This window comes from Eschrichtius robustus, chromosome 2 (assembly GCF_028021215.1).
Source record: "Eschrichtius robustus isolate mEscRob2 chromosome 2, mEscRob2.pri, whole genome shotgun sequence".
Classification (NCBI taxonomy): Eukaryota; Metazoa; Chordata; class Mammalia; order Artiodactyla; family Eschrichtiidae; genus Eschrichtius; species Eschrichtius robustus.
Window position 1 is genome coordinate 27,835,532 of NC_090825.1, and position 27,140 is coordinate 27,862,671.

Here is a 27,140-nt window from a genome sequence, read left to right on the forward strand (position 1 = left end):
TTTTCTCAGAATAAAAATCAAATTATTTATTTAGGCCATAGCACAAGTTAGTTAACTTCACTTTCTATTTTGCATCCTACGCAATAAGTGATGAAACAACTAAGTTTTCGAGAACAATGGGGTATCTTTGTTATTGAACTATAATGAGTATCTTCTTAGGATAGTAGCTTATTGTATTTTTCTTTTTCCGGGCAGCTGCAGGCCATTTCATTGATCTGCCCAGTGTTTCTCAGTTTGGTCCACAGCTAGTTAGAACTTTACACCTAAAGAAAGAACTAAATACCTCAGAAGCATCTTTAGTTATGAACAAGTTTCTCAGGACACTCCAGGACACTCCTAATGTCTTCTCTTCTTCAGTTTTGTGTCTTACCAAAGCATTTTTTTCTATCACTCAAACTCAAGGTTATATGTCTTCCTTCAACTTTGTCTTTCTTATCAGTGACCCAAAACTTTTTTTTTTTGCCATTTAGAAGACAGTGTTCTATTTAGGTCATCTGTACATGGCCCAATACCCCCTTTTAAAAATTAAACTTTTAATTTCTTATATTTATATATTAAATTTATATTATTATATCATTATAGATTCAGATGCAAGTTGTAAGAAATAATACAAAGAGGTCCCATGTACCATTTACGCACTTTCCCCTCATGGTAACATCTTGCAAAACTGTAATACAATATCACAACTAGGATACTGATGTTGATACAGTCAAGATAGAACATTTTCACCATCACAAGGATTCCTCACGTTGCACTTTATAGCCACACCCACTTCTTTCTCTCCCCCATTCCCTCCTCAAACCCTGGCAGCCATTAATACATTCTCTATTTAGATAATTTTGTTATTTCAATAATGCTGTGTAAATGGAATCTTACAGTATGTAACCTTTTGGGACTGGCTTTTTTCACTGAGTGTAATTGTTCAAAGATTCATCAAGGTCATTGCATATATCAATAGTTGGTTCCTTTTTCTTGCTGAGTAGTATTCCATGGTATGGATCCACCACATTTTATTTAACCATTCACCATACTGAGTTGAAACAACCCCTGGGTTTCTTCCAGTTTTTGGCTATTAAGATTAAGCTTCTATAAACATTCATGCAGAAACTAACACAACACTGTAAAGCAATTATAATTCAATAAAGATGTGAAAAAAAAAATTCATGTATAGGCTTTTTGGTATGAACATAAATCTTCATTTCTCCAGGATAAATGCCCAGGAGTACAATTGCTGGATCATATGGCAGTATTACCACCAGTTTACTTTTTAAAAACTGCCAAATTGAATTGAGTATATAAAGGATCCATTCTTTGGACACAGGTGGTGAGCATTTAAGAATGTCTTCTCCACTTTTCTTTAGCTTGGGCATACCATTGCTGGGAATGTCTTGAGCAATCATTTCTCAGTTTGACCTAGCTATATTCACTTGGCATTGCTTGGTCAGCAGATGCTGCTGATACCAATGACTTTATTGGAAGCTACAAGGGACAGTCCTTCCACATATCAGGATTGAGGATACCTATACATTTGCACATACTAATAATTTTCATTTTTCCAACTTATTATCAACATGCCAACAACTATGGCCTGGTCTTTTCAAGACCTAGCATTCTGTCCTCAATCATTATTTAATCATAAGCAAGTCCCTTAACCTCTTGGTATTTGAATTTTTGATAATTAAGGATACTAGAATATATCACATTTATCTCCCAGGGCTTTCTGGTAAGGATCAAAGAAATCACAGTACCTAATTCAACCTACTCATTTGAGAGATAAGGAAATAAGCACAAAGAGGTGAAGGGAATCCTCTAAGGTCATAATACTGGTTGATGGAAAAGCCAGAATAAGCACTCACTTTTCTGAACTCCCAAGCCGATACTCTGGCTTTGTACTTCAGGTAAAAGTATTTTGAAAAGTTCCAATATTATATGAGAAAAATGGTGGGGAAGCTCAGGCCAGAGAGGCTGGGCCTTGAATAATCCAGTCAACAGGGCTCTTCCTAATCCCACCTCCTTTTCTGGCTGGATCCTCCAAACATGCCCAGTGTTCTGCTTCCTTTTTGGAGGGAGGAGACCCAGGCTGGTGGTTACATAACAGGCAGGGGTATAGTTGAGCCATTTACAATGACTCCCCACTCTGAGCTTCCAGTCAGTGTGCTGTTCTCTTATTTGTGGTTAATACATACACCGATAAATTAAGTTATGGATAAGCTAAGATCTTTCCTCCACGGGAACTTCTGATACCTAGAGAATCCAGAATCCTCATTATTCCTTTATTCAACCTTTCTGAAACCTGCCTTCAATCAATTCACCTAATCAAATTCACACATTTGTGCGACAACTTGGACCTTCTGTTAACTGGTGTTTGTCTGCTGGGCTCTCCAAGTTTATAACAGTTTTCCATTTTTTCTTTATTCAGTGTTCTCCTTTGATACATATAAGTAAAATGGGACTAACAATAGTATCTACTTCATAATGTTGTTGAGAGGATTCAGTGACACAATGCAAAGCGTCTGGCATAAAGTAAGGGCACAAAATGTTAAGGTTTGTGACTTTTTAGTGATATTAACAATATTACAATTTCATAAGAACTAAATAGGGATTGTTACTCCTGAATTAATCAATTAAGTTAAAGCTTATCTCCTTGTTTCTGCTCGCTTCGTTCTAACTCAGAATTGCAGTGGCCTCTTTGATTCTGCGATGTCGATGGTACAAGGTGTCAGAGCAGAGAAGACAGTGGAATCTTTGTCATGTGTGATTCCCCATTCCCCCCTTTACAGATGAGGAAGCAGAGATTTAAGAGGGTGATTCTCAAGCCACAATGCAATCAGATCCTCCTGACAACCTGTTTAAGCTTCCCTCCATTTCCTCTACTGATACTGATGCATGAACATGAGGAAGAGATCTCAGTTTCCTTGGCTCTTTACCTGTGTCCAAGCTCATGGGCAATTGTGAAAGCCAAAGGGAGTCCAGAATCTTCATTGATGTTACAACTCCGGTGAGGCTGGCACATTCCCGACAGGTGGGACAGACCCAGAGTCTCACAGGGGCGATTGACACCAGCACAGATGTCTTTTCTGAAAGTAGAGAACAGAGATGAGTAGGTACCCAAAGAAACATCTGGGAAAAAAAAAAAAAAAAACCTCCTGGAAAAAATCTGGGTATTAATTCACATTCAATATGGTCTGTAAAGCATGATTAAAATTGTTTTAATAGTCCGTACAAATTAGGGAGCAATTTTGAATTCACTAGAATTATTCTGATTTCACCACTTGATGATTGAATCTCACTAACACCTGAAAAAGGTAGGAAAATGTGGCAAATGTTTTACTTTGAGTTGCTTTTGCTCTTAATCTCAGGAGGCCAAATTATATTATTTGACCCATAAGGGAAGGATCTGATTGAAAACTGGAATTAATTTGAACTTTTAAATAGGGAAGGGACAACCATCAGTGGCTGAGGTTTTTTCAAACATGAAACACCTTTTTGGTCATTCTGAGGTCTGTCATCAAAACTCATCTGAGAATTTTTAGTCATTCATGAAAAAGGGAATTGGTCCCATCAACCCATCCAGAGATCAAATTAATGGTCTCTCCAGTTCCGCCACCCTAACAATACTGCATATGGGAGTGGATGGACACACAAATAAACACTCCTAGGATCTTACAATATACTAGTTACAGCTTTTAAATATAAAAATGTGCTCCCATATCCTAGTAGGGCTCATTTCAATCAGTGACAAGAGTTTTGAAGAGTCGTTAATTAGTCATATGGTTTTCTTTAGTTCAAGAAGTCTTTGCCAAGAAAGACTAGCACAAATACCAACAGGGTTCTGAGCTTTAGCTGGTTGCAGACCTTCAGCTCATGGGGTTTGTTAGGGTGCGATTTCTGGCAATAAATGGTCTTTTTGTGTCCATTGGGCCATAGAAAAGGTTCAGGCTCTGAGAACCCCCATAACTTCTCAGTTCTCCAAGAGGCAATGGCTGGGACAATGGAACAGGAGAAAGCAACTGTCATCTTCCAGCATGCGCAGCAGACGTGAATCCGCACCCCTACTAGCAGTGGTAGTTCTTGTTGGAGAGCTAGATTGGATCATATAGCCCAAGCATTTCAAATAATTTCTGAGTCTGTGGGAGGACCGACCAAACACTTTTCCACCCCTACTGCTAGATATACTTTTTATTATTTCATTAAAAATAAAAGTCTAGGTCTGCATGGAGCTGTTGGGAAAAGACGAATGATGCTTTTTGGTAATCTACCAACTTTCTGAAAGTGCAGGAAGTTGGGTCCCTTAAACAACTGTTCATTGAGTGCCTATTAAGTATCCAGCACTAAAGAAGATAAAAGCAGGTAACAAAAGGATTGTAAGATAGGGGTGGTCTTGCAGGCAAAGAGCTTAAACTCCCAGGAGGAGATCAGCTCCACCTCCACCATGCACTGGGGATAGTAAAAGAGAAAACACATCTTGGCAGGCAGCCACCAGCCCCATTTCACAAGGCGTGTTCACACCAAACCCACCTTCTACTGAATGCACCCCTATAGCGAGCTCTGTTGAAGTGGATCTCAGCATAGTCCTCCAGAGGCAAGTTCAGTCTTATACTTCCCTCCCTTCCCGAGCCTACCTATTTCTTCAGAGCAGAGGTTCTCAATAGGGGTTGATTTTTGTTCCCCACACCCTCCTAGGGAACATCTGGCAATGTCTGGAGACAGTTTTGGCTGTCACAACTTGGAGGAGGGTGCTACTGGCATCTCATGGATAGAGGCCAGGGATACTGTGTTTTGTTTTGTTTTTTTCTGATATTTATTTATTTATTTATTTTTGGCTACGTTGGGTCTTAGCTGTGGCATGCAGGATCTTTTCTTGTGGCGCGTGGGCTTCTCTCTAGTTGTGGTGCGTGGGCTCCAGAGTGCGTGGGGTCTGTAGCTGTGGCACACAGGTTTAGTTGCCCCGTGGCGTGTGGGATCTTAGTCCCCAGACCAGGGATCGAACCCACGTCCCCTGCATTAGAAGGTGGATTCTTTTTTTTTAAAGAAATTCACGTTCTTTTATTTATTTATTTATTTATTTATGACTGTGTTGAGTCTTCGTTTCTGTGTGAGGGCTTTCTCTAGTTGCGGCAAGTGGGGGCCACTCTTCATCGCGGTGCGCGGGCCTCTCACCATCGCGGCCTCTCTTGTTGTGGAGCACAGGCTCCAGACGCGCAGGCTCAGTAGTTGTGGCTCACGGGCCCAGTTGCTCCGCGGCATGTGGGATCTTCCCAGACCAGGGCTCGAACCCGTGTCCCCTGCATTGGCAGGCAGATTCTCAACCACTGCGCCACCAGGGAAGCCCAGAAGGTGGATTCTTAACCACTGGACCACCAGGGAAGCCCCCAGGGATACTGTTAAATACACTTCAATGCACAGCCCCTCACAGCAAAGAATTAGCCAACCCAAAATGTCAATGGTGTTGATATTGAGAAATCCTGCTTCAGAACTTGAAATTCTCTCTACTGTCTAGGAGTTGGTGAGGTTCATCAAAGCTTGAAACCTGACCCCTGTTCTAAGGAAGAAAAATTATCACAGTAAGAAAAAAAGGAGAACGGATCCTTCGTATTCTTACTGGGTAATAGTATGGCTATCGGGATCAAGCTACCTGGATTTAAGTCTCTACTGTACCTGTTAAAAGCAGTGAGATTTTGGGCAAGTGACATAATTAAGCCTCAGTTTCCCCATCTGTACAATAGGAATGATTGACAATAATGAACTACCAGGGTTGTTGTGGGGATTAAATGGAATGATGATTGTTCTAACAGATGTAGCATAGGGCCTGGCCCGTGTCAAATACTCCCTAAATGCCAACTATCATTAACTCACTGATTTATGCATGTGAGAATGAGAGGAGAAACTATTTCTACTTTCAGGGAAAGAAAAGAGACGGTGCTGAGACACAGCTGCCAGGTGGCCAATGCTGGTCCCATGATCCAGGGTTCTTCCCTACAGCCAGGTCCTGCCTAGACCGAAGTCTTCCCCTGGCCACTTGCCTGGGTCCTCATGTTTCCTGGCTGCCTGCTGGCTCCCCAAAGCCTCTGTGCTTACATTCTACACCCACACCAACCTATTTCCCAGGGGAGCTATGATCAACCCAGGTGTCATAAGACCTAATGAACCTAATGTAATAGGTTTATGCCACGGACTTACTTTGGAATGTATTTGCATTCAACCGAAGTTTTGATACTATCACTCAAAAGAGTGATTCTGATGATTGGAATTTTGGGTCAGGGTAAGACAGAAATTTGGATAAGGTGGGGGCTGACTATCATCACTTGTACATAACCTATGCACTGGGATAATCCTGTCAAAGGGACAGATGACAAGCCAAGATGTTCAGGGGCTGCCTGTCCTCCCCAGGGACAACAAACAGACACCTGGGGCCTTTCCGCTCATGAGGTTCTCTTCAGCTGGAGGGCCAGGCTGAAGGGCCTCTTCCACTACACATCCCTGGATTTCGGGATGTCTCTGAAGCTGCATAGGAGTGCTCAGTGAAAACTTACTTTCCCCCCATTAAGAGCTTCATTTGTCTAGATTAAAATAGTGTCTGTTACATAGTAGGTACTCAAAAAATATTTATTGAATCAATGAGCAAACATAGCATTCCAAGAGCCTAGGTTGATCAGGTAAATTCACTAGCTTTTCACAGCTATGAGTCCTAGAAGGTCTGACGGTTCTTCTTTAGCACCATAGGGTCTCTCTGTAGTCAGAACAAATAGTATCTTCATGAGGGTAAAAGGGAGAAAGGTGCAAGCAAACCACTCTGCCTATTCAGGGGAGGACCTTCTCCCCATATTCTGTCTTCAGCATCAGTCAGAGATGGGTTACAAGGAGGACTGATTTCTGTAGAGATAGTTGCAGGTTTCTAAATTGGAGGAAATTTTTAAAAAGAAAATTAAAGGATAAGAAATTCCATGGTTAAGAGTTAAAGGAGCCTTTAATGAGGATCTGCAAACAAGCTTCCTGATTGTTTATAGAGCTGCACCGAAAAGCCAGTTTTAAAGATGAAATCATCGCTGGGATAGGAAAGAGCAGATGCAGTTTATTAACACAGAGAGCTGTGCACATTTAGCAAGTTTGCTGACTGCTCCCTTACTGGTATGGGAGTCAGGAAGTGTCTAGTTGATAGACGCTGCCTTTTAAATGACAAGAGCAGCAAAGAGCAGAAGAATCTCATGAGGTTGAATACCTGGCAACCCTTTCACCCGCCAGCCCTCCCTGCCTTGCAGCCTCTGGCTCTGGGGTACCTGGTGAGAAGGACGGCCACATCATGATGGGCAGGGTTGAGGTCACTCTTGGGATTGATGCTCTTCTGCCACTTACAGAAGCTGGACAGTGTCTTCTCTGCATGGTGAACTATTTTCAATCCTTGCTGGAGAAAGAAGAGGAAGAGATTGGCATGGGTGATTTTTCTGTGGTCAGAGCCCATCACTTTAGTCTTCAGAAGCAGCTAAGTGAGATGAGCTCTGGGTGGGTGTCCCAGACATCTGGCGAGAATTTGGGGAGGCCAACGTACTCCTCTGGGCCAACCCCCTGCTCTAAACACTATCATTCCCATGACTTCCACTAAAAGAACGTAAAGGGGAGAACTGCAGGATAGAAATTATCACTGGGACAAGTAGCCCTTGAAGAAAAGCTAAAAATATATTAGCAAAGACCAAGATCTGTTTGAAGTTCTATTTCTACTGGTTCTCTTCTTCCTAAGCCAATACAATTCCAAAGAGACATTTTTAATTGTAATGCAAAATGAATAGATTTTCAACAAAAAGCGTCTTCGTTTCATGAGGTATCCTGCAAGGATGTACTGGATGTTTCCTTGCCCATGGTTTCCATCTTGGTTTGACATCTGTGGGTAAAGGGCAGAGGGTGACATAATCTCTCCAGGCTTTTAACCAGTTAGGATCATTGATTGTCTGACAACAATTAGGACGCTGGGGTAGATGCCCCAGCCTGCAACTTCAAGGGCTCCCGAGTCACATCTAGCTGGCCCTCAGTTACTACTGGAGATGGAAGGAGAGGGCTTGTTCCAAATTAACTGGATGAACACTTGTCAAATGGGAGAGAAGAAAAAAGGGATAATCAGCCCTAGAAGGGCTCCAGTTTAATTCGAATTTCTAAAGGAGAAATTCCTTTCCCTTGCCTCATTGCTTCGGGGTCTCTGTATAGAGCCATCTCTTATACAGGGTGGATTCTATGTGGAGAATTACTACCTCCCTTGGCTTACTCTAATCTGAGTCTATTACTCTGGGCTCGGCCCAAGATCTTCAGGGCCGTCTCTACATCAAACTATGAGCTTGCTTCTCTATAGTCTGTATTTTGCTAAGGCCCACACCCAAATCCAACAAGGCTTGAGAGGCTTCGGTTGCTTGTCAGAGGTACTCCCAGGTCCCCCCACCCATGCTAATTGACTACCATAGATCACCTTCCCTTCATGAAAACACAGAAAGGTGGCTCATCGCCCATAAAAACTCACTGAACTCCCTAGTGTAAAGAATTTAAATAAAAGCAACAGACTTCATTATTTAACAATCCTCATCATTATATCATCCATTATAGGGTATATGGTGGTGGAGGGAGAGAGGTTCTGGGGACTAGCTGGGCACAGGTGAGTCAGTCTCCTATTCAACTCGTCAAACTGTAGTTGGAACAGGAACCCTACTGGAACAAACATCCCACACCCACCATGAAGAAATGGCTAGGTGGCATGAATTACTAATGGAAAGGAAGAAAAGAGGAGGAAAGAAAAGGAGTGAGGGTGGAGAGAAGAAGGACGGGAAAGGAGAAAAGGAAGGAAAGAAACATTTCTTGATCGTTTACTTTTGTGCCAGATATTTTCACATAAATTCTCTTTTCTAATTTAATTTCATCTTCTCAGCGTTACTTGTAAAGAAAGCATTGTTATTTTCATTTTATAATAAGAGGAAGTTAAACCTCAGAGAAATGAAGAACTAGCTGAAGGTCACTCAGGTCAGTTACTGAATCAAAGACTTTGAGAACAGGGGCTCCTTGATGAAGCTGTGCTTCTAATTGGTGACCAGCCTCATTAGAAAGGTGCCTTACTTCCCCTTCAGACAAGAAGGCAAGTTATCAAACAAAACATCAGCTATGATTAGATTGCTTTGAGGTTTGTTTTAAACCCTACATTTGTTTGTTTGTTTGTTTTGGGGGGAGGAAGTCTCTGAACGAATACTCATTAATTAAAAAATAATGCCATTTTGCATTGTTCCAAAGAAAATGAACGTGGAATAAATCTAACAAAACATGTACAGGATCTGTATCTGGAAACTTCCAAAATTCTGAGGAATGACATGAGTCTTGATCTAAACTGCACACCTTATACAAAAATTATCTCAAGATGTATCACAGACTGAAATGTAAAATGTAAAACTATAAAACTTTCGAAAAAAATCATAGGGGAAAATCTTGGGTCCCTAGGGAAAGAGTTCAGAGACTGGATACTAATCAGATGATCCAGAAAAGGAAAAGCTGAAAACTTGGACCTCATCAAAATGAAAAACTTTTGTTCTGAGAGACACTTGTGAAGAGAATGAAAAGATGAGCTACAGAGTGGGAGAAAGTATTTGTAAGCCATATAGCTGTCAAAGGACTTGCCTCTAGAAAATCTAAAGACCTCTCAAAACTCAACAATAAAAGAACAATGAGAAAACAGACAAAAGGCATGAAGAGACATTTCACTGATGGGGATATACAGACGGCGAATAAGCACAACAAAAAGATGTTCAACCTCATTAGCCATCAGAGAACTGCAAATTAAAACCACAATGAGATATTACTACCTGCCTATCAGAATGACTAAAATTTAAAAAATGACAGCACCCAAACAATGGTAAGGATGTGGTAAAATTGGGTCACTCATACACTGCTGGTGAGAATGTAAAATGGTATAGCCGCTATGGAAAACAGTTTGAAGTTTCTTAAAAAACTAAACATGCAACTACCATATGACCCAGCAATTACATTCCTGGACATTTGTCCCAGAGAAATGAAGACATATGCTCACACAAAAGCCCGTAGTGGAATGTTTATAGCAGCTTCATGCATGATAGCAGAAAACTGGAAACAACTCAAATGTCCCTCAATGAATGAATGGTTAAATAAACTGTTATATACCATGGAATGCTACTTAGGACCAAAAAGGAACAAACTCTCCATACACACAGCTTGGACGGATCTCAAGGGAATTACACTGAATGAAAACAATCCAATCTCAAGAGGTTATATACTGTACGATTCCATTTATATAACATTCTTGAAATGACAAAATTATAGAGACGTAGAACAGATTAGTGCTTTCCAGGAGTTAGGTCAGTAGGCAGAAGGGCGGTACAAAAGGGTAGCATGAGGGATCTTTGTAATGGAACTGTTCTCTACTGTGGTAAACGTTCCAGAAATCTATACATGTTAAAATTGCATAGAACTAACTGTGAATACACACACACACACACACACACACACACACATCAATTAGTGCTTGTAAAACTGGTGAAATCTGAATAAGGTAGGTGGTTTGTATGAATATCAATTTATTGGTTCTGATGTTGTACCAAAGTTATACGAGATGTTACCACTGGGGGAAACTGGGTGAAGGGTATATGGGATTTCTCTGTACTACTTCTTACAACTGTATGTGAATCTACAATTACCTCAAAAAAATTTTTAATATCTTAAAAATAATAACTGATCTGAATCAAGGCTAGAGGGTTGCAATAGAAGGTCTTATAAAGCAGGGGTCCCCAACCCCCAGGCCATGGGCCGGTACCAGTCTGTGGCCTGTTAGGAGCCGGGCCACACAGTAGGAGGTGAGCAGCGGGCAAGCGAGCGAGTGAAGCTTCATCTGCCGCCACCCATCGCTCCCCATCGTTCGCGTTACCGCCTGAGCCCCCCCTGCCCTGATCGCTGGCATCACCGTCTGAACCATCCTTCCCGCCCCCGTCCATGGAAAAATTGACTTCCACGAAACCGGTCCCTGGTGCCAAAAAGGTTGGGGACCGCTGTTATAAAGCACTTTTCAGGATGAGTCTATGTGGGTTACTTACTAATTAAATATGTGTGAGTTCCCAGAGTTTTGAATCAAAGGGAACCTATAATCTTTCACATGGGTTACAGTGGGTAGGAGGAGCCCACACATCACACACCCACATACCCACACACCCACTCTGAGGTTCAGTTAAGTTCCCTATTTAAATAGCCATGAATGTAAAAGCTTGTTAGAGCCAAGGTGGCCACACAGGCAGAAGCGGATGGAGCCCCTCTCTAAATGTTCTCCTGCGGCTCACAGACCCTGGAGGGGGCACACAGCTCAAGGTGGGATATTGCCAGACTGGAAAAACTCAATTTTTTGCTTCGATATTGCCCTTTTATACATTGGCTGGACCCACGATTTTGGAAGAACTTACATACCAATCCACATGTGTCTGTTTGAGGAAAAGTGAATGTTTACAAACATCCACTGTCCCTGGATTCTGAGCCAAATTCAGTGTCAGCAAGGACATATCTCCACCGTCACGGGGAAAGCAGTCATCTTCCAGATGCCGCAGCATAAACTCTGCCTCCAATTTTCCCATCGTTACTACGAGCCCATTTCCCTGAAGGATCTTAGGAACTATAAATCCAATCCTCTCATTTAAACAATAAGGAAATACAGGCCAGAGAGGGGAGTAATTCAGCAGGTTTTGGCAGAGCAAGGTTGTGATGCCAGGTATGCAGCTACTAATCCAGGAATGGTGGTTTCCAAACTATTGAAGACTTCTCTAAACCTTTTGCTTTGAATAACTGGAAAGATTTAGCAACTCACCTATCAATGATTATCGCTTATTTATCTCCCCCACCTCATACTCCCACCACCAGGAAGGAGACAAACACAGGCAGAGACCCTCTCCTTCCAAGATCCCCAGCTCTCCTTCCTCGTTTTACTCTCTGGCCACTTTTTGGGCTCCTTTATGGGCTCTTCTCCTACCCTGCTTTTGGCTCATTGCTAGTTCACTCTCAATCACAGTTATAGTTTCGGAAATCACCTATACACTATTAACTCTCAAATCTCTATCTCATTCCAAACCTCTCCTGGAGTTCAAACTCATGTACCCAAATCTCTTGATGGACACCCCCTTCCAGATGGCACCACAGGTACCCACAGCTCAGCATCCCTGAAATCCTTTCTCCCCACGTTAACCTGCTATTCTTCCTGCATCCTCTTAGTTACAGGAACCACCATCAGTGTCCTCCTGCTGGTCTCCCCTCTCTCCTTATTCGGCATCCCAATCTGTCATGATGTGCTGCTAACTTTACCTCCTCTCCATCTTTACTCCCAACTGCCCTAGCTCAAACCCTCATCATTTTATGCTTGGATTAATTCTTACAGCATCTCTTAACTGTTCTCCTTCTTTCTTCTTTCTTCTCTTTAATCCTCCCAGGACTTCCCTGGTGGTCCAGTGGTAAAGAATCCGCCTTCCAATGCAGGGGATGTGGGTTCGATCCCTGGTCAGGAAACTAAGATCTCACACGCCGCGGGGCAACTAAGGCCCGTGCACCACAACTACTGAGCTCGCGTGCCTATTTATTTGAGTATGTGACCTGATTGGACAGGGAGGTGACCTAGAGGAAATCAGTGGTGGCTCACAGAAAGAGTCCCAAATGGGAGAGAGAAAATGATTTTGCAAGAACATGGCTTTTATTATAAATTGTTCTCTTTGTAAGCTCTCTCTTTATAATGAAAAAGAAAATCATGTATTGATTTCCTTGAGAATTTGCGATTCAATGCACAATCTGATCATGCTCTGCTAGCCAGGCTTAGGTTCCTGGAAGAAAGAGAACAGGCAGAGAAGGGAAAAACAGTAAAAAGGAATACCTCATCTGATGCTCAAAGGAAGAGATACTTGATTTTTAAAAAATTAATTAATTTATTTTTGGCTGCATTGGGTCTTCATGGCTGCGCGTGGGCTTTTTCTAGTTGCAGCGAGTGGGGGCTACTCTTTGTTGCAGTGCGTGGGCTTCTCATTGCAGTGGCTTCTCTTGCTGTGGAGCACGGGCTCTAGGCGCGCGGGCTCAGTAGTTGTGGCGCACGAGCTTAGTTGCTCCGTGACATGTGGGATCTTCCCGGACCAGGGCTCGAACCCGTGTCCCCTGCATTGGCAGGAGGATTCTTAACCACTGTGCCACCAGGGAAGCCCGAGATACTTGATTTTTTAAAAAAGTGATGAATGTACTAATTCATTTACCGTATTTTTGACATTTATCTTGAAAAAGCAGCAGTTCTATAGGTTATAACAGACCCACAAATCACCCTGGGGGCAGGGAAGTCACCAGCCTGAATTGCCAGAGTTAACAGGCTTTTAACCCCAGAGGCTCACAGAAGTGAACCCAACACTAAATCACTCTGAGACCAAGAGGGAAATTCTCTGTGAAAAGTCATCTCCCTCCCATCTGTCAGCCCTACTTGCTGCTCCTTCAAGCCAGCCTGACACCCGCAGGCTCTACCCCCCAATGGCACAGCGACCTGGGGCCCATCTGGCTGGCGTCATCGCAACTCGCTCCCATCCCAGTTTTGTCTCCATCCTGTTCTTAAAAGAAGTCTCCAACCTCTTATGATTCTAATCTTCTCCTTTAGGTTTTTTGTTTTCTGTCAAGGACTTTGGTACAGTTTCCCCATCTGTGAAATGAGTATTATATTAACAAGTTTCCAGGGTTGTTATGGGACCTGATGATGATGACAATGATAAGAATAAGAATGATACTGACAAGTAACACTGATGGAGTGGTTTCTACAAGCCAGATACAAGGCTGACTATTACATGAATTAACACGTTTGATTCTCATAGCAACCCTAGGAAGTAGATATTCTTATCCTCACTTTACCAAATGAAGAAATGGAGGCACAGATAAGTAACCTACCAAAGGTTACATGACTAGAAAGAGGGGGGACTGACTATAAACCTGTAACTGCTCACAAGAGTAGGAGGGAAGGGAGCAATCCTATCCGTAACCCCAGTCCAAAAGTAGAGCAGGGAGGCCAGTGAATGAATTGGTCTAAAGTGGAAAGGGCTAAAGGTTAAGTTTGTTTCCAAGTCCTTGAGGGAGAATGGAAGTTCAGAGGATAGGATTAGGATCATAAAGTGGAAATGAGAATTTGATTTAGGGCTGGATGGAGGCAGGATAGGACAGAGAGCAAGCTGGCTCATCTCTGAAGCCACTCTGATTGCTTGGCCCCTGATGTCTTTTTTTTTTTTTTTAATTTTTAAAAACTTTTTTATTATGGAAAATTTCAAACATATACAAAAGTGGAAGGAGTAGTGTAATAAATCCCCATGAATCCATCAGTTAGCTTCAAGAATTATCAACACATGGCCAATCTCATCTCACCATTATGTCTTAATATGCTAGACAAATCTTTCCAGCTCATGGTTTTGTGTACCTGAGTTTCCACTGGTCCAAAATATGACCCTCTATTCTTTGAGACGTCTCCAGGATGCTCCAAAATTAGTATCGCATCAGACTAATTTATTCTCAAAATGTGATGAAATTCCACTGTGGTTTTTTACATGGCAGTAACTGACATAGAGAAACTGTATTTTATGTATGTAGGTTAATCACCAAGTCTCTGGAACCCACCACAGAAAATGAAGTCCAAAATGGCGTTAGCTGTCAGGTATGATTTTGAATAAGAAAGATGAGAGCCATAGAAAGTCACTGATGGAAGAGACCTACCTCAGTGTTCCCCACCTCATGTCACTTCCCACAGAGCCCCAGAGCCATCTCTCTAATGCCTTTCTCTCCATTTCATCTCTCAGTTTGGAATCATCCAGAGACTCCCACAGGATTAGATCCAAACCCCTTTATGGGGCCACAGGCTTGTCATGACTTGGCCGCTTATATTCACCCACTGACTGCTGGTCTCACTCATTCACTCTTTCTCTTATCTGTTATATACCAGTAGGGCTAAGTGGCGAGTAACACCAGACCCAGCCTCTGCCAGACCCAGTCTTACACACTAACGGAGGAAAGTGTGTCAGGCAAATAGATGTAAAGTTACAACTCGGATATGTGCTATGAAGGAGAAATGCAGTATTGTGGGAGTATATAATAAAATATTACTGGGCATGGACATCAGGGAAGGCTTCCCCAGCCAAGACACACTTGAGCTGAGATCTGAAGGATGAAGGTGTTAACTAAGTGAAGTCAAAAAGGAAGACAGTCCAGGCAACAACAAGACCAGCAGCAGGAGACAGCATGATAAGTAGAAGACTATCACTCTATCTCAAGAGCAAGGAGGGCACAGTAAGTGATTAGAGAGGGAATCAGAAAAACACTGGATTGCTTTAAACCAGGGATGGGCTTTGGAAAGGGGTGTCAGGAGGGTAGAGATAATCAGATTACCATTTTGAGATCATCCTGGCTGCAATGAGAAAACAAGGTCGAAAGGAATCCAAGCAGACCAGAAAGTACATACAACTATAGCCCAGGAAAGAGATAACTGTATCCTGAATTAAAGTGATGAAAATGAGACGGTCAGAGAGAACTGTCAGTACATGATGATGGGCTGGATATGGGGTAGAGGGGGGAGAAGGTGGTGTCATGGATGCCTTCTGGGTCTTTGGCTCCTACAACAGGAAGGATGACGATGTCACACACAGAGACAGGTAACACTGGAACAAGACCAGGTGTGAACGGAGGTGGGCAGGTTTCCATCGGCTGTTTTCTCTCCTGCCTCCGACAAAATCTCATTGTTTCCTTTTTTCACAACAAGGTTTCTGAGCCTCCCATTTTGTGGTTCATGATCTGTGATGTGTTCACAGCCGCTCACAGATAAAGTGCTAGTTTAAGCACTAAGGCTATTGTCCCTATTTCCAGGTTCCCCTACCTGGGATGTCCTTCCTCACTGGTTAATTTCTTCTCATCCTCTAAAACCCAGCACAGACATCCAAGTATCCTTCCTTATCCCAGGTACTCTTTTGCTTTTCTTTGTATTCATGACAATCTCAACTTGAAATCTTCTATTCTGTGCCTTTGTGCAGGAGATGCTAAGCTCCTCAGAATCAGGAATACGACTTTGATTCATATGTGTATCCTCACCAGCTAGCACAGCATGTGACATACAGTTGACATACCACAACTTGTTTCTCATTTACAAATGAAGAAAAAGGAGGGATGGAGCAACGATGTGACTTTCTCAGAGTTACCTACGGGATGATGACAGAGTCAGGACTCGAACTCAGGTCTCCTTGCTCAAGAGCAGTCACCTCCCAATACCTCACACTGTACTTTCTGCCTGTGGCTGCTACCCTGATGTAAGTTAAGGGCTGGAATCATTGCTGTTTGCTGTGGATGGGGCTGCTCATTAGTCCAAGATGTGAAGAATAGCGAGAGCCGTGATCTGGGAATCAAGAAAATGAGAATTGTGAATTGCAACTCTCCAATCAGCTGGCAATTCTGTTGTCAAATTATGAACCTTGTACCACTTGGAGGTTCTATAAAAGCTTGAATGAGGAAGATATTTGGCAAGTGGGAGAAAGGAAGCCGTGGCTTTTTTGCAGCAAATCATTTGCGTCTCGTTGCACTTGCGAAGTGAGGAAGGGAAGAAGAAAAACAATGTAACTGTGATGGGGTCAGAGAGGTAATGGCCAATCAAGTTCTTTCAAAGGATTCCACTGGAAGCAAGACTTCGGTGGCGTTGTTTCCTGGGAATGAAGGGTTACAGAGTTAAAAGGGGCCCGATCCACAGAAGCCACATGTTGAGTTCCTACTAGTGTTGCTGTTGAAACTGCAGAGGGTAAAGGTTTTTCCTTCACACACCCAGAAGAACCTTCCTTTTTTCCCCCTGTAGCTAAGCATGCATATATGCTAGACCATTATACAACGGTGAAAATTTGTCCTCCAATGTATCCAGGTATAATTTTCAGAAAGTTAAAAACATAATTCTCATACAGATATAGAGTGAGCACATGTTCAAGATATATTTAACTCACTAATAAGGAGACAGGCAAGATGGCAAAGCTGGTTCGAAGGCAGATACATGAAACTGATGCAACTATAGTCAGTTAAAAAAAAAAAAAAAAGAATGCTGGACTAAGACTGCTACATTAGATACAAAATTATATCATGTTCCACAGACCAATAAAACCATACTCTTTGGAGTTATCTTCTTGCTGGACACCAATCGTTTCCATCTCTACTGGCCAAAACCCATTTGTACTCTATCAGTTTCCTGCATGTGAACACCTAACATTACCATGTCTAGACCCTAATCAATCATGAATAAAAATCAAACAAAGTTACATTCCCATAGAGTGAGATAGGTCATGTTAGACACTGAAAGGACACATAGTTTTTGTTTTGCCTGGTTTCTAAGTTTTGGGTAAATTTTCTTAACAAAAGGTTTACAGGAAGGGAAATAATATATCCATCGGTATTCCAAGATACCCAAAGTATATCTTGAGTGACTAAGGGAAATAGGGGTGGTAGAGGGGAGAAGAAGGAAAAAGGATCAGGCTCCAGAGATCATTGTTTTAAAATCTTCTGCCTGGAGGCTTCTACCCAGAAAACAATCCAACCCTGCCTTGAGCATTTTGACCTCAGAGCTCTTGCTGATGAAGATTTGAATGATGCCCTCCTTCACATATCTCAGCTGCTGGCTAAGTGCTATAGATTGCAAAGTCATTTCATCAGGCTGGCTGGTTCAGTCTTTCATTAAATTTTACTTCATTCATTTATTTGTTCATTCATTCATGGCCAGGCACTGTGTTCAGTGCTGGAGACAAAGCCAAGAATAAAGGGACATAGTTACTGCTCTCATGGAATTCACGTTCTGATGGTGGCTGAGATAAACAAGAAAAGAGTAAACAAATACACAGAATGTTAATGAATTGCAAGAGTGGTATCAATAAAGGAAGTAAATCACTTTCTGTGATGGAGAACAGTAAGTGGGACCAGCTTTGGGTAGGCTGGTCATTGAGACCTCTCTGAAGAGGCAGCATTTCAACAGAGGCCTGAGAGGTGAGAAGGTGCCAGCCACGAGCAGAGCCAGGGGAGGGGTGCTTCAGGCACTGGGGACCTCAAGTGCATAGGCCGTGAGGCTGACGGGGGCCTTGCGTGTTCTGGAACCTATCTGAAGTCCAGTACGGGGTGCGGGGCGGAGTGGGGGGATGTGGGGTAAGCGAGGCAGAGAGTGACACAAGGAAAAAAATGGAAAGGTGGATGGAGGCTAGACCATGAATGTCTCTGCAGGATGCAGTAAGAAATGCTGAATTTGTTCTAAAAACAACATAAATCCATTAAATAGTTTTGCTCAGTGGAGCAACTCAACTTGTATTTAAAGTTGCCATTCTAACTGCTAAGCAGAGATTGGATTAGGGTGCTGGGGGTGTCAGGGAAGGCTTAAAATAGGAAGAGCATTTGGGATCTCACTGTGGTAGTCTAGGCAGGATATGATAAAAGCCAAAACCAACACAATGACTGTGGACATGATGAACAGTGGGTGATTTTGAGATGTACTTTGAAGGCAGGAGCACGGTGGGCCTTGCTGTGGAACATGGAAGATAAGAAAGGAGGGAAGCAAGAGTGACTCCCAGGCTTATGTAACAGTGCACAATAGCACCGTTTACTGAGATGGGTAAGATGGAGGGTAGGGGAAGGGTGGAAGGCAGGGCTGAGATGATTCGGGCAGGGAGTAATCGAGAATTCCACCTTGGACTAAGTTTCCAAGTTCAAGTGGGTTAGAACACATCCAGGTTGAGATGTCAAATAAACAACTGGATGTAAGTCTGGAGCTCAAGTAGGAGGTCTGGGCTTGAGGTATCAATTGAGTCTCAGCATACACATGCTCTCTAAGTCTCTGAGAAGAGATAGAATCCCCAAGTAAAAGCGCAGAGAGACAAGTGGGCCCAGATCCGAGAGACATGTATTAATATGCAAGAGGTAAATAAACGGTATAAAAGGTTCAGTATTTCCATGTCTCTCCTAACTTTTATTGAAATCACCCAGCCATAACATGATTTAGTCTGTTTCCACTGTGGAACATTCTCAGTCACTGTTGTCAATCTGATTTGTGAGTTACTAGATACAAAGGCTGTCAGATGATTTCAAGTATGTATATCTTGGAAACGTTCTCTATCTCCCACTTGACATCACCGAATTCCCAAGAAAATAACACAGATGGGCTTCCAAACATCTTTCTGGTACCCTCTTTCTTGTCCATCAACAGCTCTTCTGAAGGAAGCAGGTAGGGAGTGTGAGGTCCAGGTCACAAGACCGGTGGGGAAACCATTCCTTACCTCTTCTTCTTCAAGTAGAATGAGCCGAACCACAACGATGTGAATTGCATTGCCAATGCTTGGGTTATGGAACAACCCGGTGACCTAGAGTCAGAAATGGAAAACCGTTAGCCTCACATGAACAGAGAACAGATAAATGCTGGAGGAGGGGAAAAAAACAGAACTGTAATGTACTTGAAATAATTCCTTATCTTATAGATCAGGAATTTTTGGTGGAGTGCAAAGATGAGTGAGATATGGCCACGTGGGAAAGCAGAAAACATTACAAGGCAAAACGGAAGCTTCAAATTAGGGGTCATTAACTTTATTCAATTCTAGCTCCAACTACCTTGAAGAAATCATGTTCTAGTTCTTTGCCTCAGTTTCCTCACTTGTGAACTTATATAAATCAGTGAGGAAAAAATCATACTAAAATGATTGAGTCACTTGATAAGTAACTAGTAGAAAATGTACATGATAAATTATAAGTTTTCCTAGGATACATGTTTTTAAGAGAAAGAATAATTTGTCCTGAATTATCTAGGCATGGAATATATTTATAAATATAAATACAAATATATATATATATATATATTAAAAGGACCAGGGAATTCCCTGGCAGTCCAGTGGTTAGGACTCTGCGCTTTCAGGGCCAAGCGCCCAGTTCAATCCCCGGTCAGGGCACTAAGATCCTGCAAGCCGTGCAGCCAAAAAAAAAAAAAAAAAAAAATTAAAAAAATAAAGGGATCAAAAGAAGGTTTCTTATTTGGGGGATGGAGCACCTCTAATGGTATCTAGTCACCAGCTGCCCCTGTCCCAACGTGGTCTGACGTACCATGTTCATGATGGTGAGGATATAGGACTCCACATTCTCGCTCCCATGGTACTCAATCATCTTCGTGTCGGCCACTACCAGCGTCTCCACCCACCTCTCCTTGCTGATGGAACGCCGAGAGAGGCTTCTGCCTGGCAACTTGCTCCTCTCCCACTTCTCTCGCTGTAGCTCTTGCTTCTGGGAGGTGCCAAGACTGTCTAAACATTAACCAGAAGATAGTGGGTTCATTCTCTATCTCTCTCACATATTACTCACTTATGTTTATAAAGATGCAAGACTGTAAGTTTAAGTTATGTTTAATAATGCGTGAATACAACGTTCTTATCTATTTGACTGGAATGGAAGAAGAGATCAGTTTAAATGAATATGACCAAGATAAGTGAAATTGGAATATGACAGGGAGGTTCAAATGTACTGCTCTGAAATAATTATTACCTGTTTCATTAAATAGGTCCCTCATTAAAAAGATATTATATCAAGAATGGGAACTTTCTTCTCCTTCTCCGGCTCCTCCTCCTCTAAATTATTCAGGGCTTACTGAATGCAAGGCAGGGTACTAGGCTTTAAAATGCTAAGTTGTAGGACTTCCCTGGTGGTCCAGTGGTTAGGGCTCTGCACTCCCAGTGCAGGGGGCCCAGGTTCCATCCCTGGTCAGGGAACTAGATCCCGCATGCTGCAACTAAAGATCCCGCGTGCGGCAATGAAGATCCCGCGTGCCTCAACTAAGACCCAGTGCAGCCAAATAAATAACTAAATATATTTTTAAAAAATGCCAAGTTGTTTATCCTCATGAACATCTGAGGTGCATACTGCTATCTCCATCTTGCAAATGCGGAAACTGATGCTCAAAGAGGCTGGTTAAATAACTCCCCAAAGTCACACAGCCCATAACATCAGTGGAAGATCCAGGATTTTCTATGCCCTAAAATCATGCATTTTCTTATACACCACACTGTCTCCCACAGAGTAAATATGCATAAAACTGCAGAAATGTAAGCTGGAAAAGCTGCATGTGGTTCAGGATATCCTACTTCACAAAGGTATTTTTAAAAAGCTGGAAAAGATCTAGCAAAGCACAGTAAAACTCTCAAGGTGACTCATAGGTTTAAGTATGGAAAAGACAATATATGAGGATCATAGTCTGGAAGGCAAAACCCAGAAGAGGCTATAGAATCATGAAGATAATTAGAATCATTCTCAAACTCCCAGAAGTTTGAGAAGCACCTCCTTGAAACTTGAAAGAGGTCTATTTAAAACCAAAATAAGAATAAAGTGCTACTTCACACATTGGGAAGCTTAACCCAAGTGGTGGTCAAGTCTAAAAGGTCTCAATGGGCTCAGAACGGTTTAGGGAGTTGACAAAAGATCAATTTACCAAAAGAGTAAATGAGGAAAGGAGCCTGGGCTGATGGAGAAGCAGAGTCTCCGTCTTTGAAGACTTCTATCAGGAAGACAGCCACACACCTGCTACCTACTCTCATCGGCACCCTGGACCACTGGCCGGGGCAGAACAGGACAGCAGAATAGCAAACCTCACACCCCCTTCCTCCTCTGGTGATGGCCACCCAGCCTCAGCCTGAATACTTCTGGTGCTGGGGGCACGCACCAACCCACAATTCTCTCCTGCAGTGAGCTGGAATTTCCACTTATTAGTCTGGTCCTGTTCTTCCGAGCTGTCTAGAACCACACCTCCTCCTGAGGCCCTGCCTCAGACATGGAATAGGGACAACTAAAACCATATTCTTCCCTCTCCCCACAGTGCCCTCTGGATTGTACAGCTGATGACACTGGTTTGCTATGTAACCCATCCTGGTTCCTCAGTTTTGCTTTCTACGTGAAGTTAGAACACACTACACTGAGTAATATTTACAAAAGAAATGACACATGACCGTAGGGCTACATAAATTCAAATTCTATTATTGTGAGCTTTCCTGGAAAATAATAAAGCTGTACTTTGATATGAGACTTTTGAGAAATAATTCAGGATTGCAGAAACCTTAGGGGGAAGTGCTGTGAAGACTTATAAATGGGGAGACGGTTAACCCCTCATCTGCGGTAGAACAACTTTCTATCTTCCTTCTCCACTTACTTTGCATGGGTAAGTATGACTTCCCTAAGGACCCTCCAGAGAGTTGATTGATGGTTTCTATCTCTGCACCCCTACTGACCTCCTGTTTCTCACACTTTCATCTCTTTTTGAAGCTCATGGGAACATCTTCAAACTACAACCTGTTTCCAAATCTTTCTGCACAAGCCAGGGAACCAGCCACCCTGAGCCCAGGTGGGGGTCTGTGCTTCTGGGAGGGGTGTCAGCAGACTGGGCCAAGTAGAGGAACCTTACCAACATGGGTGAGGTGCAATCTCCTTCTCTCGGTCTCCTGTCCTTGCCGTGTGGGGATGGGTCTCCTCCAAGGTGCAAGGATGCTCAGTGCTCTCCACGAGCTCCCGTACCCGGGCGACCCAGTGCTCTCACAAAGCCCTTGGTCACACGGTCCCCTCCTCTCCCTTGGCTCCTCAGGCTCTGCATCCCTTCCCTGGGCGCTGGCCCCTCGTATAGCCCTCAGCTCACTGCAGTTGGCAGACACCGTGCAATATGCAGCCCTTCCATTAAAGAGGACCCTGTGCTCCAGGCCGCAGCCTTGGATCCCTGGCTGGCTGTGGCTCCCCCCTCCCACCTCCTCAGGCCCAAACGTGTCTAAGGTCAGGACTGGCAGGAGGCCGGCACAGGTAAGACACTGGTAGAATAAAGGCGATTTCTCTGCTTCCCCCAGTCCTTTCTTTCTTTTCTCACTTCTCCTTCTCTACTCTCCCTCCTCTACCTTTTATCTCCTTGATATTAAGAAACAGAGTTTAAAGCCCATCAGGTTATCTTCATTTTTCCAGCAAATAGGTGAGTCACTCAGTAAATGGTCTTGCAGGAGGAAACATAGAAATGAGAGACGGGGTCTGGTAAAGACATATATCAAAAAGTTTTCAACAAGACCTACACCAAGCACTTGCTAAAGGCCAGATCCTGTGCTAAGCACTCTATACACAATGCTTCATTCATTGTGCCAGCAAATCCACCTGATACGCCCTAATATTATCACCGTAGTACAGATGAGGAAACCAAAGCTCGAAGAGGTTAAGTAATTTTCCCAGAGTCACGTAGTAAACCACAGAGCCTAGATCCAGCCAAGTCTGTCTGATGACAGCAACAACAAACATTTATGGACCAGGCTCTATGGGCAAGCCCTACTCTACCTTCCTATGAATAGAGGCAAAGAAATTAGTGACATGATCTTTGCACTTATGTGACAGTCAATCTAATTGTGGGTACGATAACAAGAACATATGAAAATGTCATGATCAGGTTTCAAGTAATTCCCAAGGAGAGAGATATCAGTTCTATTACAGATAGTGCCAGAAGTGGTGGGATTTGAATTGGGCCCTGTTGGGACTGAGTTGGGAGACAGGACTGCACATATCCAGGCTGACTTTGCTGAGTCCTGAGGAAGTCATCCCAGACTTGGCTAAGAAATTTTATAAACTACAAGAAGTCAGCCCTACACATTTATCTTCAAGGCCTGATGACAAAGCTGGAAAGTCCTTCGGGGGCAGGTGAAGTGCCAACAATTCTGGGAAGCTCCTATCTCCCCACCCCCCCACCCCACTGCCCCTCAAACACACACACGTACTATCTTAGCTCAGGCTGCCACAACGAAATACCATCAACAGAAATTTACTTTCTCACGGTCCTGGAAGCTGGAAGATCAGGATGCCAGCATGGTCAGTCTCTGGTGAGACCTCTTTTCCTGGCTTGCAGACAGCTACCTTCCCACTGTGTGCATGTGGAGAGAGAGAGGGATCTCTTTTTCATCCTCTTCTCATATGGCCACCAATCCAATTGGATTAGGACCCCACCCTTACGATTTCATTTAACCTTAGTTTCCTCCTAAGAGCCCTATGTCCAAATACAGTCACACTGGGGGTTAGAGCTTCAACATGGGAAATTCAGGAGGACACAGTCCATTCCATACCACACACACTCTGTTTAGAGATCCCTCTTCTGGGCTGGGATAGCTTCTGAGCACTTTCTACCCTGCTGTGATATCCTGCTGCTTGGGGAATGTCCAGTGAGGCTTTAAGTACCTAAAGGGACAGAGCTCCATTAGCTTTGTATCCAGTGCCTAATACTGTGCTTGGCAAACAGTGACACCCAATAAATGCTTGATGCATGGGTGAAGGAAAAACTGAAGATGAATTAGAACAGACTTATGAATCACAAATAAAGAAGAACTGCAAGAGTTGTTTACTTTTCTCCCTGAGAGGACTGTTTCAGTTAGAGGATTCTCCACACTGAGATTGGGAAGTGTTCGTTTTAAGGCAAGAAATCTAGCCAAGTGGGCAGTGTAAGTACAGATGATTTCCAGTCCTGACACAGGACTGACTTCCCTAAACTGGAAGCTAAGGAAGAGGAGGGATGTGTCCAGGGTCCACTGAGATGTCCAGGACACCCTGAACACTAGCACAGCAGAGGCCCTGAAGATCCCTGGGAAATACAAATAATTCAGCTTTTTTTTTTTTTTTTTTCTCTTTTCTCAAATGCTTTAGGCAGCTCTTCACAAAGCTCACTCTCATTTAGAGCTTTCTCAGGTAGCAGAGCCTTTAACTGCCGCCTCTCTCTTAGACTCAGGTTCACCTCCAGACAGGAACAGACCAAGCCTTGAGGAAGTTGCCTGGAGGCAGCTCGAGTATTATCAGGTAGCAGGAAAAGTGAACACAGAGCAGAAGACTCTGGAAATTATAGTTTCCTGTACTTTCAAGGGTGCCTTTTTAGCATGCTGGTAGCTTCTAGAAGCTACCTCTTCTGCTTAGGGAATTGCTCCAGGCTCTGTCTCCTAACCCAACTCAACTCTTCCCTCATCTGGATTCTCTTCTGCTGCCTCATATGCAGGGCTCCCATGGAGAAGGAAGATTTCTGACTAGCTTAGAACTGTTTACCATTAATTGGAAATTGGCCATGAACTGTACCGACTGCCAGGTTTGAGATCCAGTTTCCCCCAAGAAGATCCTCTCAAGTTAATCTTTGCCAGACCACACTCTATAGCTTCCAGATAAATGAGACCTAGTACCCTTGTTCCCACCTTCTTGCCACCAGCATGAGTGAGTTTCCTGAAACACAACTCAGCAAGAACACAAACGCTAACGGCCACCTCTGACGGAGCGCCTATCAAGAGCCAGGCCTGTGATGAACATTTTTTCAGATCTGACATTTATTACAGTCACCCTTCGGTATCCACAGGGAATTGGTTCCAGGAGCCCCTGCAGATGCCAATATCCATGAATATTCATGTCATTTATATACAATGACATATTTGCATATAACCTATGCACATCCTCCTGTATACTTTAAATCATCTCTAGATTACTTGTAATACCTAATATAATGTAAGTGCTATGTAAATAGTTATAAATACAATAATATGCTATGCAAATTGTTGCCAGTGAGCAACAAATCCAAATTTTGCTTTCTGGAATTTTCTGGATTTTTTTTTTCTTTTCTGGAGTATTTTCCATCCAAGGTTGGCTGAATCTGTGGTTGGCTGAACCTTCAGATATGGAGGGCCAACTGTATATAATTCTCAACAAGTTTTGAGGTAAGTCTTACTATTGCCATTTTTAAGTGAGAAAAATGAGATTCGAAGAGGTTATATTTATTCAAATTTGTTCAAAGTCTCATAGCCACTAAGCAGCAGGTGAGCATTTTAGGTGAGTCAGTCTGAATCTTATTTAGATTGGTGGCATAGAGGTGGGGGTGGAATTCCAAGGCGTCACTTGCCTGGAAAAGGGAAGAAGAATGTCTTAAGTCTGACTGAGCCTAGACACCTTGTCCAGGCCCACTATTGACTCACTCCCTATGGGCCTGGACTGAACCACTTCTGCACTGAGCCACTTGCAAGTCCCGTGACCATGGACAAATGTTCTCATCACCGCTCCCCCCAACTCCACCCCAATGTAATGAGGAAAATGAACTGAACTCCTACTTTAAAATTTTATGTCACTTATGGAACCCTTTCTTCAAACAAAGATTATGCAAAAAGCACAGAAAAGAAAGTGGCTGTGATCACTGGGTTGTGGCAGATGACCCTGAAGGGCATTCCACACAACACAACTTTAAGCCACCAGATGCCACCATCACTCAGGGACCTGTCAGCTCTGGTGTTGTCGGAGTTGAGCCAACACACCTTTCCATGGCCCACGCACAACTGTCAGCACTTGGCTGCCATCACACACTTGCAACCAGATCCCCTTCTTGGCAGAACACTGTGGCCTTTCCCAACAGAGCTGAAGGTCAATGCTGGAGCCATGTCCTTTAGCAATGATGGCTGAGCTGCCAGACCTGTTCATCTCTTCAGGCTGGCTTTGGATAGATTTGCAATGCCTCAGCCAGGGAGCTTATTTTCACTAAAAAAAAAAAAAAAAAGTTTACCTCATTCACTAGGGACTAAAAATATTTTTACACTTCGCTAATAGACTATCCATTTCTCAAAACTGGTCACTATTAAAGTAAAAACAGCTGTCTTTAAAGACAAACAAGTGCAGTTCCATAAACTAAGTGTTAGTAACTACTATATGTCAAAAGCAAGAACCCTCCAGGTTTAGGACTGTGGACATAAATAAGAGCACCAGAAAAAATAAAATGAAATATACTCTCCAAAGGCTGACTGGTCTTGCCTTACAAAGCCCTCACTTTATTCAGACATGCCAAAAAAAAAAAAACCAAGAGGAAATGATGGACCATTTTGGAAATGTGAAACTTCCCAAAATAACAACATAATCAAATCAAGTATAAGTGAAAGGGAGGGTTTAAGATCTCTCTGGAGAGTCAATCAGAAAGAGAAATTATAAAACAATTTAATCCTTTAGTATATTATTTAATTAAATAACTTATTTTTTAACATCTTTATTGGAGTATAATTGCTTTACAATGGTGTGTTAGTTGTGGCTTTATAACAAAGTGAATCAGCTAT

At 42.9% G+C, this 27,140-nt stretch overlaps 1 protein-coding gene across 2 annotated transcripts in view; it reads right to left on the minus strand.

Moving 5' to 3' along the window:
- The window catches only part of ADAMTS12 (ADAM metallopeptidase with thrombospondin type 1 motif 12), a 372,760-nt gene that overhangs the window by 143,943 nt on the left and 201,677 nt on the right, over nucleotides 1–27,140 (minus strand). For both annotated transcript variants that reach the window (XM_068535210.1, XM_068535209.1), the window contains exons 4-7: nucleotides 20,128–20,324; nucleotides 19,314–19,397; nucleotides 7,278–7,402; nucleotides 2,928–3,077 (exon numbers count right to left, since the gene is read on the minus strand). In XM_068535210.1, coding sequence (XP_068391311.1) covers nucleotides 2,928–3,077; nucleotides 7,278–7,402; nucleotides 19,314–19,397; nucleotides 20,128–20,324 — 556 coding nt within the window. The remainder of the gene's footprint in view (nucleotides 1–2,927; nucleotides 3,078–7,277; nucleotides 7,403–19,313; nucleotides 19,398–20,127; nucleotides 20,325–27,140) is intronic.